At 42.6% G+C, this 14,553-nt stretch overlaps 1 protein-coding gene across 5 annotated transcripts in view; it reads right to left on the bottom strand.

Annotated features, from left to right (window-relative positions):
- Positions 1 to 14,553, bottom strand: part of AFF3 (ALF transcription elongation factor 3) — a 469,443-nt gene that overhangs the window by 391,186 nt on the left and 63,704 nt on the right. For all 5 annotated transcript variants that reach the window (XM_073352102.1, XM_073352119.1, XM_073352110.1 and 2 more), the window contains exon 3: positions 3,224 to 4,027. In XM_073352102.1, coding sequence (XP_073208203.1) covers positions 3,224 to 4,027 — 804 coding nt within the window. The remainder of the gene's footprint in view (positions 1 to 3,223; positions 4,028 to 14,553) is intronic.

Here is a 14,553-nt window from a genome sequence, read left to right as displayed (position 1 = left end):
ATTTCCCTGTGACCCCTCAATTTCCTCCTGACACCATTTCCCCTGCATGCCCTCTCAGGCCTTATGTAGGCTAGAGTAAAAAGTGTGTTAGAATGGATTACCTAACATGTTTAAACTAACAAGTTTTAAGAATCTAGTATAGACAAAGCAGTGTGTATTCTTTAACATGTTCTAAACTGATCAACTTAAATTCCGTAGGCTTTAAAACTAGATCAGTTTATCACATGTTAAAGAATACACTGCTTTTTCTGCACTACTCTCTTAAAACATCTGGTAAGAATGCATTACTTAACAACCTACAACATCACACCTTTTATGCTAGCCTAGACAAGGCCTTAGTCTGCCTCTTGCTCTCGATACTTCCCTGTGCCAATCCTTCGCCTCTGTTCTGCTCTTCATATACCTCTGCATGCCCTCAGTGTGCCTTCTGCTGCACACATTTCCTTGTCCCCTTATAGTTTCCTGCTCTATTTCTTAAACACATTCCTCTTCCCAGTTTCCCTCACAGCCTCATTTCTGGCCCCTGCCAGGCCCTCTCACATGGTGACTAAGGGATTGCCATCTCCTGAGAACAGCCTGACTTCAGCCCCATTGGAAAGAATTGGAGCCTCATTTTCCTCTGCAAAGGGTAAAGGGACATGATGGTTATTGTGCTGAGGGCACATATAACTTCAGTCCTATTGACAGTAATGGGAGATGGTGGCCATTTTGGGTAGAGGGCAAAACTTTGCAATATTGAAAGCAGAAATAAAAAAATCACTGAGACTCTTAAAACCCCCCAAATATCTTGAGACATTTGATAAAATTGCAAGAGCTTGAAATATTGAAACAGAAAAAAAGAAGGGATTACAGTTTAGATCTGATAAGTAGTATGCATGCAGGATGCATGAGGCAAGACACTACAGACCAGAGCCCCAGGACTCGGAGCTATTTTTGGTTGAATAGCCTATCAGCTTTGGTTAATACGCCTCCCTGCAGTGACACCCAGGTGCAGAGAATTTCTCTGCACTGTTTGTGATGGAAAATTCTAGCATACGATAAAGCAAAACGCACGTGAATAATATTTAAACCCACAGACCCGTAGCTTTAGGTCACATGAAATGGCCATACCAACTTTTCAATACTTTGAGTCCATCTCAAAACCCTAACACAGATCTCTGTAATACCCCACTAGACATTTTCCTCCAGCTCAATATATCAGAATTTTTAAATTTTTTAACAGTGTTTTGGACATTTATCAGACCACCAGTGCCTCTAACCAGCTAATTTGATTTCAACTAAAATTTCATGTGACATGGTATCAAATTACTAAATTTCAAGTATATTACATCTTATCCCGCTCACACACTAATTTTGTAATTCTATACATTGGACAGTTAATTACCAGAATCATTCCAGTAAATTTCCATAATGCCTGCTGGATCACAGACTGCATAATTTAGTATCTGTTCTTTGAACAGAGTGAGGAAAGGATGGACAATATATAATTAGATGTAGCTTCACTGGATACTAGGCAGGTGAAAATGAGAATACAGGTTAAAAATCCCGAAGCCAAAACTGAAATTTGAAACAAGCAAGTGACTCTTTACTGGCACCTCTGTAAATCTATCTTAAGGAGAAAATTTGAAAGAGCCAGACAAGGCATATGCTTCTGTTATTCCTCGAACACCCCCTCATTTGGGTATCCAAGCATGTGTTTGCACCAGAAAATCAGGGAATGACATGACTAAATGGACAGCAGCACATGCCATGACCTGAACTTCTATCCATAAACACGGGAGTTTGTGAGTGCAAAGATATTTCGTGTGGTCGACCCACTCCAGGGGCTCTTGAAAATTTGACTCGAGTCTAAATCGATCACTTTTCAAGGCCAACAAACCACTTCACTTTTGCTTTGAATTGGTGGATAATTCACTTAGAGAAAATAATCATGTGGTTTGGAATGCCTAAGTAGGCTGAGACAATGCCATTGCTTTCATAGAGATTTGGTTTCCTAAAAATTAAAGTGGCATACAGCAGGCATCCCAATTTTTGAAGAATAGGCCTTTTAGAATCCCAGTGAGAAGGCAACAAACCAAGGGAGACCCTAAAAGCATTCATTGTCCAACATGAGAGAGAGAAAAATTAAGACAGCTAAATAAACACCATACCTTTAAATAAGAGTAACAAGGTCACTATCTCTACTCTGATGTAGTCCTAGCCATTCAGGCCAAACAGAGAAAATACGCCAGATTTATAAGTGGTGTATATTGGCATAGCTCCACTGAGTTTCAGATTACACCAGCTGAGGATGTGAAATTAGCAAAAGAGGCCTCTGATTTTACCCTGGCAAACTTAAATACAATATGAAGAAAACCCACACATGGTCTGCCAATTATTTTTTTTTAAACACAAAAGAAAAAAGAAAATCGAGAAAATCACAGGATGTGGTACTGATCAAGCACAGTGTTCTGATGGGGACAATGACAAAATTTGAAATTTCCCCAAAACAAAGGATAAGTCTAACACATAGAACAGATAACAGAAATGTTGCCTGTAAGCTTGTTTGTTTGTTGCAAATGGTCAAGTTTGTATGTTAATTGGTTTTCTATAACAGGATGACTCTGGAGGAAATATATCATGTATTTTTGTCTTAAATCGCTTTATAAATCATTTTGAAACTGAGACAATTGCTATGAAAGCTAAATATATGAATAGCCAGTACCATTATTAATCTCTCATCTGTGTTATAATAACAACATTGATTATATAAGTTATTTACATGGTGTAGCTGTTTTGACATTGCGGAGGCCTTTGGAACTATTCCTCACCATCTGTCATAGCTCAATGAATGTCAAAGGGAGAAATCCATTAAAATATGGCAAAATCTAGAAGTAATATGCAGGATTCTTGAACAAGTAAATGAAATTTTATGTCACTATGGTTTCCTCCAGAACTTAGGCTTAGATAGCCAGAGAAATTTCTAGTGATTAATATGCCTTAATTTATGTTAACTGAACATTTGCATCTGTATAATGTGTTTCAGTTCTGAAGACAACTAAGCCTTTATCTCAGATACCTTTTTGATGCAACTATTCAGTTACTATTTGCAGTGTATGCCATTCCAATTTTAAACAAACAAAAGGCTTTCAGCAAAACAAATATATAAAAAAAAGAGGTGCACCTTGCAAAGTTTAAATACCAGTTTATTTGGCAATGTCATGAAATATTTAAAAATGCTTACCTCTTCTTGCTTGGGAGTGCTAAATATTGCCATCTTGGTCTTGGCCATAGCTGGGTCAGGCTTATTAGAAGGTACTCCCCTATATGATGTACAGTGCTTGTTAGCTTCTGCTGATAACTTTAGCTTTGGAGAATCATCAGGAGCCTGATCTTGACCATCCATTGGTCTTACATAAGCCGTTGGTTTCTGTTGAACTATATTAGGCTTTGAAGCTAGTGAAGGAGGGAAGTTCTGTACACAGTGCCCACTGCTGTGTTTTGCTGGCCTTTCTTGAGCCTGAGAGCCTACTTCTACACTGCAATTTAGTTTTGACTGCTGTTGTGCTTTGCTGACACTGTCTCCAAGCACGGATCTTAAAGTACCTTGTTGTGCTGCACTGACAGATGACGATGTGGGACTCGATGCAAAGTGTTTAAGCTTTTCCAGACCAGTTTTTTGGTTAGCCATTTTGAAGTCACTATTGTGTGACTCAAGCAATCTGTGCCCATGCTTGCTTGCCCTCTGCTGGCCATCAGAAGCATTTTGCCCAGCTTTCTGCCAACCCATTGTGGGGCTCTTGCTTTGCTGACCAGATAGAGCTGCTGGTATGGATGATGAAGTGCTGCAGATGGAAGGCTGAGGCTGTGGTCTTGAATCTGCAATGAAATGTTCATCAGTTTTGTTCACAGGTGCCTGTGGAATCCCAGGTTTTGGAACTCCAACAAGATGACTCTGGTTGGATCGATCTGTCAATAAGTCCTTCATTTCATCATAGTTACCTAATGTATTCTGGATACGATTTGAGAGCTCATCTCCCTTGTTAGTCTGCAAAACAAAACAAAACAAAAATCAAACAAACATTCTGTAACAATTAAAGTAAAAGAAAACAATACCATTCATGCTTCACTCCTTACTGAAGCAGCACTGCCTTATATAGTAACACAGTTGAGGAATGAGATCAAAAATCCTTATTGTCTCTGAAGACACTTGTCAACATCTTAAATCTACCCTGAACTGGAAAAGCTGTAAAGGGCCTCAGAGTATATAAAAAAGAAATCTACCACTGGTATCACACTGTCGTTAAAATATATTACCTGGAAACTAGAAAATTTATTATTGTGGCTATGCAGAATTATTTGAATTAAATCTGGTCATAATAAAGACATTTCCTTTGTTGGGAGCCAAGTACTGAATTGAGGCCTACAAGGTGCTTAGGCAGCAGCCTTAGCTACTGCACCACAGCAATGCACTGGTGTGCTGCCTCTGACCAACAGCCTTAGTACTGAAGCCCTACAGGCCTACAGCACCCAGTCCCCTGATTAGATGGACAGGCAGCACTTTCATTGAGTAACTGGACTATATAAATGCCTGAACAGGAAGACAAAGCTGACTGAACCCCAGACCACTCCCCAGTCTACCTTGCCTTGCTGCTTCACCTGACCCTACCTTATTGCCTCATCCAATCTCACCTCCCCAACCCACTAACCTGGCCCCTCGGATTGAGTCTTCCGGCTACTGACCCCTTCAAGAACTCTGACCATGGCCCCAGACAGCCTCTGATATGGACTGACCCACTGGCTGCCTGACCATCTGCACATACATTACTGCTCTGGACTATCCCCTGGCCCATCTGGCCCTAAATCCTTGTAGTCCACAGCAAGCTTCCCCTTTAAGACATGGGTCAGGTTTCAGCCATGAATGAAAATACTACATTCTTGATTTCCTCCAGTATGCATTCTTTACAGAAATGTACACATAGCAGAAAAGGGAGGCAATACAATAGCTTAAGAAAGTACTGAATTCACCAGTCAGCCTACTGCATATTCTGAGCTGACCCTAATATCTACAAGGGTCCCATCAAAGTGAGCTAATGGGACATGGGAAAAATATTACTGACTTGTGATTCTACTTCTCTGAAAAGATCATTTCTGACAGAATTCTCACTCCTGGGTCTTAGCTAGGGTGACCAGACAGCAAATGTGAAAAATCGGGACGGGGGTAGAGTGGTAATAGGAACCTATATAAGACAAAGACCCCAAAATTGAGACTGTCCCTATAAAATCAGGACATCTGGTCACCCTAGTCTTAGCTCTTTTGCAAAAAACCAGGAAGTTCTTAACATTTTTTGGCAGTGGTAGAGAGATGGAATACAAGCAAGTTGCATTTTCCATCCTCCCAAGGGTGGAATGTGCTATCATCTGAGCTTAGCCACTGTCTTCAAGCAGGAGGCAAAAGCTCCCCAAAGAAAGAAGACAATCAATAAAAATAATTGAAAACTATTGTCTCACGAAGTTAATTGTAAACAAAGGTGTAAACATTAACATGACCACCTCACAGATTCTTCCAAACTCTGCAGAGAAGCAGGTGTTTGAGTGAGAATCCTGTCAGGCTACCTTTACAGAAACAGGATTAGAGGTCAGTAATTTTCTGCCTTTCCTCCACCAATGGTGAAATCCTGATCCCACTGAAGTCAATGGCAAAACACCCATTGACTTCACTAGGACCAGGATTTAACCTCAGGATTCATGCTCCTGGAGAGAGAGAAGCAGCTCAAGGGAAGAACATAAAAAGAATGTAAAAAAGAAAAAGAATGTAAATAAATCTGCAACAGGAAACAGTAATCAGGCCAATACCAACCATGGAGAGGCCGGTGGGGCCAGGGGGGGAGAGCGGCAGTTGGCTTACTTTTTATAAACTTCATATATAATTGGTTTAAATTAGTCATATACTGAAAGAACCAAACATGCTAGGGGAAAGGAGAATTGGTACTCCCCTAACTCAGAAACAGTATCTGCATCACAGAAACAGGATTTCCTCCTAGAAGCTGAATCCAAGTAATAATGCCTTAGGGAAGTGTGGCATGAGGGCCATGTAGCTGCCTTGTCGATGTTTGCAAGGGAACCATCCCCCCAGGGCAAGCAGTGCAGACAGCTTTGCCTAAAGCTGAACATGCCTTGCACTAGCCTTCTAGTTTCAGGGCAGCCAGGTGATAGATATGCAAAATGCAATCCAACTACAATTTTTGAAATGGATCACTTAGTCACAATATTGCCCAGTGGAGTAAAATAAAAAAAAGTTGGGAGGCTTTTTTAAAGATTTATCCACTCCAGTTAAAATGCCAAGAACTTTTTGAGCCTAGGGAGAAGAGTATCATGGGTACACGTGGGTAGAAAGAACATTGGCAAGTTGTGAGGCTGACTATGGTGGAAATTTGTCACCATCTGCAAGAGTAATCTCAGCTGAGTCTGAAGCATCACACTGTAAAACTTGGAATAAGATGCAACAGTCATGAGAGCCTGAAGCTCGCTCTCTCTACAAGCAGAAGTCACTATCACACTGAATTTGAGCTCACAGATATTTGGCAGCTTAAAAGGGAGTTTTCATCAGCTTTGTCAGGACCACACTAACATCCCATAATAAAGAGAGCTATTAACGAGATTTAAAAAATTGAAAGCCCCACATAAATCTGAAGATACAGGTCTACAGAGAATACTTTGACTAGTTCTCAACAGGCCAGATGTTTCTTAACTTAGTTGGGATTTAAATTAGACTCAGGCAGTAAGAAGCTAGTCAAGCATAGGTAGTAAAGGGGTTGTCATGGGCCTGCTTGTATCATGCCACAACCTTCTTCTACCTGGAATTGTAAGTCCACCTGCTCCATGGTTTTTGAAAAGCTAGGAAGACTGGAGCTACCAGTTCAGAAACAGCATAACTAAACATCTCTATCCTGTCAGGAGCAAATCTTCTCAAGGAGGGAGTTCCTGGGTTGGGAAAGAGGAGAGTGCCCTCGGGCCAGACTCCCAGCCTCACGGAATCGGGTATCTGCAACAGAGTTGACAACTATACTTGTCTGGGCCAGTATGGGGTTCGTAAGATCACTCTCTAGACTAAACTTTGCCAAGATCTTAGCTAGCAGAGGTACTAGCAGAAAGGAACAGAGGAGGTAACTTCTTCACTCGATCTCTTCTTCTCCAGCAGATACCTCACTAGTGCAGTCTTTTTCTCTGTGTCTTGGTCAGACGACTACTGAAGAGATCCACCTCTGGTACTCCCCACTGGAGGGAAGAGCTGATACACCATTCCTTGATTCACAGACCATTTGTGAGGATCTGTCACAGACTGATCCAGTCTGCCTATGAGTATGTTCTACTTCCCTGCTACATGTATGGTGTCAAGGAATGTTTAGAGAGACAGGGCCACTTTAACATAAGCAGGTTTTACCAACTCAGGCAGTGTTATAGGATCCCACTACAGAGCAAGCCCCATGTGCACAGAAGCTATTCACCAGCTGGTGCTTTCTTGTGCTGGGTGTGGGGTTGATGGGGCTCCCCCGCTGGTCACCTTCTCCTGTTGTTAGCCTCTGTCTGGGTCTTTTGTGACTTAAAAGTTCAAACCCCCTTCTGGGGTATCCAAGTCTAGCTGTAACTGGACAAGCCCCAAGCTGGCTTCTCCCAGCTAACTTCTTCAAAGTCCCTTCTCCCATCTGCTCCGAGTTCAGCAGCAAAGTCCTTCTAAGTCAAACAGAATTGTACTCATCGGTGGGTTTTTTTGGAAGAGTAGCAAGTCCCATGACTTCTGCCTGGGCTCAGGAGAACTCCAAAACGTCTTTCACTCATCTAAGCGCTTGAGCCTCTTGCCCCTCTTGGGTTCCTCTTCAAATCCCAGTTCCTCTTACAGAACATAGCCCCCAGGACTTCCTCCCTGGAGACTGGCCCTTTGTTCCAGGACCTACCACACGAGTTAGCACCACTCTAGTGACTCAGCTCTTCAGCCACAGCTCAACAACTCTCCTCCACAGCCAGCCCCTAAGTGCTGGGTTTCCTCCCTTTTTAAGTCCTACACCCAGATCAGGTGTGGTAGGGCCTGGCTAATTAAACAAGGTTGGCCAGGCCCTGGCCTCCTGGCCCTTAAAGAGGCAGGTCATCCCATGACATGGTGCTTCCCTACTTATTGATGTAAAATGTGGTGGCCTGATTCTCCTCAAACTAGGGCCACCTTTTTGAATACCAGGCCTTAAAGCCTGAGGAACTGTCCATATCCCTATGTGTGAACATTTTTATGCAGCCTTTGTTCCTGGAAAGACCAACTTCCTCCAAGCATTTGGGCCCCTCTCTATGGACTCCCTGTCACAAGCTAGGCACATTTGTGCTCACTGCAATTTGGATGTCCATAGCTCAGGGGTAGGCAACCTGCAGCATCCAAGCTGATGTTCAGTGGCACTCACACTGCTCGGGTCCTGGCCATTGATCCAGGGGGCTCTGCATTTTAATTTAATTTTAAATGAAGCTTCTTAAACATTTTTAAAACCTTATTTACTTTACATACCACAATAGTTTAGTTCTATATTATAGACTTATAGAAACAGACCTTCTAAAAATGTTACAATGTATTACTGGCACGTGAAACCTTAAATTAGAGCGAATAAATGAAGACTGGGCACCCCACTTCTGAAAGGTTGCCGACCCCTGCCATAGCTAATTGAAGATGGTCTCTAGATGCCACCAGGCTAGTGGTATTCTCTCATCTGAATGTGATGTGAGAATGTGCGCTCTTGGGGGCCACTGAAGAGATCTCATCTGCAAATGTGCTATGGGAACTACAAGTACAGCTGTAGCCATCAGATCCAACATCCTTAGTATGGTCTAAGCTGTCATCTGCTGGCTCTTCCTCATCTTCTCTGCCAGAGTGGTAAGGTCTTGGATCCCATCCTGAGGCAGGAAAGGTTCAAGCTAAGCTGTATCTGTCTGGGCTCTCGGGTATTCTAATTGTCTGCTAGGGACAAGTTGGAATGTCGGGTATTTTAACAGGAACTCTAATGGTACAGACTGATTTTATGACACCCTCAAAAGGGTTGCTGTCCTTGAGTAGCCAGTTATTAGGTAGGAGAACACATGCACTCCCAACCTGGGTAAGTAGACCAAGTATTTAGTGAAAACATATCTCACACCTTCTGATACCTGGGAAGTATCTATATGTATAAACAACTGCAAGATCCAGAGGATATAGCCAATCACATTCTTCTTAAAGAACCTTTAGCAAAATTACTGATTTTGTTGATGAGGCAGTCTCTTCTGTCCAGGAAGTATCTGGAATAAAACCCCTTCTCCCTCTTTCTTGGCCAGAAGGGATTGGACTTCCTGCAGCATCTCTTCATCATCAGAGGGTGCCTGAGAGCATTCTTGAGAGGTATAATGGGGTAAGGAACAGTCTGTAGGGCAGTAATACTCAGACTGAGGTTTGGGAGCTGCAAGTAACTCCTCAGTGTGTCTCCTGCAGCTCTTTGCAGCACATGATATTAAAACACTGAGTAATTTAACTATTAACCAATCTAAGTTATTAACCATTCAGGATGCTTTTACTATGTTATTAACCAGTTGTAGAATACTTGGTCAGTCATTCTGCTGTGAGAATAATATATTTTAAAAAATAGTAAATGAAACAATGAAGTCTCACTAGGCTCTTTTGGGTAATGTTGATCACTTATTTGGCTCCTGAACCAGAGAGGTCTGAGTAGCACTGCTGTAGAGTCTTTCTGAAAATCTGATTTTAGGACACAGAGCACAGACATCTAAGATGACCAGGAGCAAACAAGTATAAAAGGCTCCCAGTCTGCTTTTGACAAGGTCAGCTACTGCTTGCTGAAAGGCAAGAATGAGGCCCTTTGACTTCTGCTGGTGTTATCAAGGCGAAGTGCCCTGTGCAGAGGGGTATTAAACTTCCTTGAAGCCTGGAGTTAATGTAAAAGTTGGGCCTACAAAGAGGAGCGTTTCCCTTCATTCCCTTGTGGAAGGTGTGACCCTAAAGGCCCCTTGATGCCAACTGGTAAAGGGTTCACTGTCATATAACAGCATCTCCTATCAAGTCTGACAAACTCACTACACCTAAGACATTGATATCATCGAATTTTATCCATAAAGAATGTCGTGTGAGGTATCATATGAGAGCTTATATCATACTGGTCATCATAAGCATTGTGAGAGGAATGTTCAGGTGCTATTCCAGAAGTCGCATGTATGTACTAAAAATATGTTTAAACTACGTTACCAAACTAGGTTGATAAACAAGGATTACCCAAACAAAGGAATGTTGATTTACCCATCTGCCTAGATCCCTGATGTAAATTAAGCAGGATATGCCAAACATAATGGGAGTTCAGTTGCATTTGAGGTACACAGGAAGAACAAGTTAACAGGAGGGTGAAAAAGCAGCATGGCACCAGCACACCAGAGCACAAGCATCAGGAAAGAATGAATTTATCTGGGGGTACACTTCAAAAGGATCCGTTTCAAAGGTTTGCTGGACTATAAGAAGGGGGAAAAGAACCCCTGGACAGTTATCTATCACTGTGGGAGCAAAAAGGACAGCACTTTTTTCATCTATGAAAGTTGGATCCTGGTCCTGGGGGCTGGTGCTGCTGAGAAGTTGCTTTAAGTGGACACTTACTTAGACATAGGTCTTGTCTTCACAACAGCACTAAACTATATAACAAAAGTCAATGTTAACTACATCGACTTACTTCAGTGTCTACACCGTGCTATGTCGACAGGAGATGCTCTCCCATCAACATAGCTTCCATCTCTCGTTGAAGTGGATTACAGAAGTCGATGGGAGAGCACTCTCCCATCAACTTAACATGTCTTATCCAGACTCGCTAAATCAATGCCGCTACACTGATCGCAGCAGCACCAATTTAGCCTGTAGTGAAGACAAGCCCATAGGTTTAAGCATGTTAAAAGTTATGATCCGTCTCTTAGAAATGTGTTATACTTTTGTTTTATATGTAATCAATGTCACTGTTGCCATTATTCCTACTCAATATTCACTTGAATATGTGAATCTCTGTTCTTTGTTAATAAACTTATTCTCCTTTTACAATAATGTCATCTCAGTACTGTGATATTAAATAGACTGTTCCTTCTCTGTTGAAGTAAGCTGGTGTTTATAGTATTTGGAGACAGTGGACTTAATAATTACTGAGTGTTCAGTGGTGGGCTGCACAATACAGGGGGAACACTTCTGGGGAGTTGGAGAACTGGGATACACCAATTGTTTACTTGGAAGGCAAAGTAAGGGCTGGAAGAATGCTGAACGGTTTGCCTGGGATGGCTAACAGACTGGGGTGTCAGGAAGCTGTCATCCAGCTTACCACCAACAAATCTCTCTCTTGCTAAGGCAAGGGGTAACACGGTGACTTACAGTTATGGACATCCCGAGAAAGTGTCACAAAGGGGCCTGAGCGATGAGATACAGGCCTGAGAATGTTCAGAGGCCTTCATTTTACCTTCTGCAGTGAGAACTCCACTTATTCCCCAGTCAGTTTCTCTCCAATATAGAAACCTAGTACAACCAAGATGCCTTCAGCCAGAGCTACAGGCATCTTCCCCCGAGGCAGTGGCTTTCATCACCAATTCATTAGCATGGAAGGTGGCCCACACCTGCTGCACAGCCAGTCTATGCTTTATGTGCACAAGCTTCCTGGCATTAGTTCTGTGGAAGAGACTCAATCAGAGCAGAAAACGTCTTCCTGGTATTAAGCCATGATAAAGGCCACAAGCAGTGTAAATCTGACATTCACAGAATCTTAAGTGCTGAAGCTTTGGTGTTCAATACTGTGAGAGTGATGGTTTTCCCTGTAGCCATGGTTGGCATCACCAAGACCTCACACTCAAGGTGGGAGACGTAGGTGGTGGTTTCCATGGTGAGGATATATTTTTTTCTTCACAACAAAGCCAGATGTAGAAGTGCCTGTCACATCTTTTTCACTAGCTCATCTAAAATAGGGTGGAAGGCAACAGCACTCTATGGGAGAGGGAAATTCTGGTCCTGTAACATCTCAGTAACTACACGTGCAGATTTATGAGAACACCAGCAGAGCTGTTAACCTGATGTTTCTCCACAGCAGAAATATACTTGGCATCTATAGAATCCTCCAGCTCTTCTGCATCCAAGCTGTAGTCATCACCACCAAACTGATCCTCAGCCCACCCCCCACTCCCCTCCCCAGCTGGGTATAAATGGAAGGAACTGTCTGGTGATGGAGGAGCATGGGGTAGCCTACAGCATCATAAGTGCCTCAGGAAGCCCTGACAGGGACTGCATCAGAATCCATGGTACAAAAGATACAGGGGGTAGGAGACGCTGGTGTTGAAGCCAGAGCTTAGTGACTGAGGGAAATAACTCCTGGGGTACAGGCACTAACCCCAGTGTAAAAAGCACTCCAAGTGTACTGAGAGCTCCCCTCACTTTCTGACACAGGGTGAGAAGGTTGCACTGATGTCAGTATTGAAGACTTTGTGGCAGCCTCTCACAAAACTAAGAGTGATTTGGCCTGAGAACACATTGATAATTCAGAAACACCATTTCCATACCGTGGGACTGAGATGATAAATAGAGATGGTAGGGGGAAAATCTGGAGGCCTCATTACAAAGGTTTCTGAAGGGAGGTTTTAGCAGCAGCTGGTCAGAAAGAATAAGACCCTCTCTCTGAGTGCTTCTGCTCAACCTCTTCTTCAGACCTCTACAGATTATCTTAGTACCACCAACTTCAAGTACATAGCTTTGACTTTGCAGGTGAAGGATCCAGTGCTTCTCGGGCAACAGCACAGAACCCATTTGGTGATGAAGCTACCTGACTGGGCTTAGCAGGACGAAAATGCATTGCACTAACCCAGCAGCACCTGCACCAAGTCTCAGCACATAGTGGTATTGAGTAACTTGTGCTCATGGGTTTGCCCTTCAAAACACTCTAGGCTGATCTCATAAGGGACTTGTGGTAGTCTCTCTGCAGTACCTTGAGGAGGACTTGAAGATGTTTCCCATGTTTTCTAAGTGCTTAAGCCAACATTTGCAGCAAATCTAACACCTGTACAACTGGTAGGCCACTCCAAGGCAGATGGAGCAGAGCTATTTTAATAACTTAGATCTGACTGGAAGGCAGAGACATAGTAAAAGGTACCCTACGGTGCTTTGAAGCATCCAAAGAGAAGAGCTGGAGCAGCAATTGGGAGGTACAGCCTCTGCAGGGAGCTCTTTTACTGACCATGCTCAAGAAGGTAACTACCAGTCCTCAAAGGTTAGGCAGTGCTTAAGCTCAAAGGGTAACATGTGACCATTGGTGGTGGGACTGGCTTGTGCTCCATCCCTTAGGGACCAAAACTCTAAATGACATTTGGGAATTCTGTCTGCCCCTTTTGGAAGGTGGGGCCACAGGAATGAAAATCCTAGCAGATGGTATTTTCAGACCAATTTTGTTTGTGTCATTCATAGCGAATAGAAAATAAACTATATATACTGTCATGCTAAACAACAGGCACCTAAATTGTACCCATGATACAAACGTATTTAGTGTGTAGCTAAATATGACTGGACAACAAAACTGGCAGATGAAATTACATGTCAGTAAGTGTAAAATAAAGCACACTGGAAAACCATCCCAATTAGACATACAAAATGATAGGGTCCAGAAATCTTGGATTCATTGTGGATAGTCTTTGAAAACATCTGCTCAATGTGCAGCAGCAGTCAAAAAAGCTAACACAATGTTTGGAACCATTAGGAAAGGGATAGGTGACACACAAAATATTATAATGCCACTAGGTAAATCCATGATATCCCCCCACACACACATTGAGTATTGCGTGCCATTCTGATTGCCACATCTCAAAAAAGACATATTAGAATTGGAAGGGCAACAAAAATGTGTAGGGGTATGGAACAGCTTCCAGATAAGGAGAGATTAAAAAGACTGGTACTGTTCAGTTTAGAAAGGAGACAACTAAGGGGGGATATGATGGCAGTCTATGAAACTATGAATGGTGTGGAGAAAGTGAATAAGGAAGTGTTATTTTCCCCTTCACATAACACAAGAACCAGAGGTCACTCAAAAAAATTAACAAACAGCAGACTTAGCACTTCCTTATGTTTATTTTTCTTCACACAACACACAGTCATCCTGTAGCAGGGGATGTTGTGAAGGCCACACGTTTTACTGGGGTTGAAACAAGAACTAGATAAGTTCCTTGAGGATAGGTCCATCAATGGCTATTAACCAAGATGCAACCTCATGCTCTGGGTGTCCCTAAGCCTCTCATTGCCAGATACTGGGACTGGATGACAGGGTATGGATCATGCTTCAGAGGGAATGAACGGAACAGGGCAATTATCGCATCTGGCACTGGCCACTGTTGAGGACAAAATACTGGGCTAGATGAACCATTCGTCTGACCCAGTATGGCCATTCTGATGTTCTTATGTTAGCCTGACCACATTCTATCACAGTTACTTTCCTAAATACTTGAGAAGTAAAGCACCATCACCTTTACTCTCAGATTCAGTGCAACCTCCTAGATTCA

This window comes from Lepidochelys kempii, chromosome 1 (assembly GCF_965140265.1).
Source record: "Lepidochelys kempii isolate rLepKem1 chromosome 1, rLepKem1.hap2, whole genome shotgun sequence".
NCBI classification, from domain to species: domain Eukaryota; kingdom Metazoa; phylum Chordata; order Testudines; family Cheloniidae; genus Lepidochelys; species Lepidochelys kempii.
Note: the sequence above shows the minus strand (reverse complement) of the source record. Positions and strands in the feature narration are given on the sequence as shown.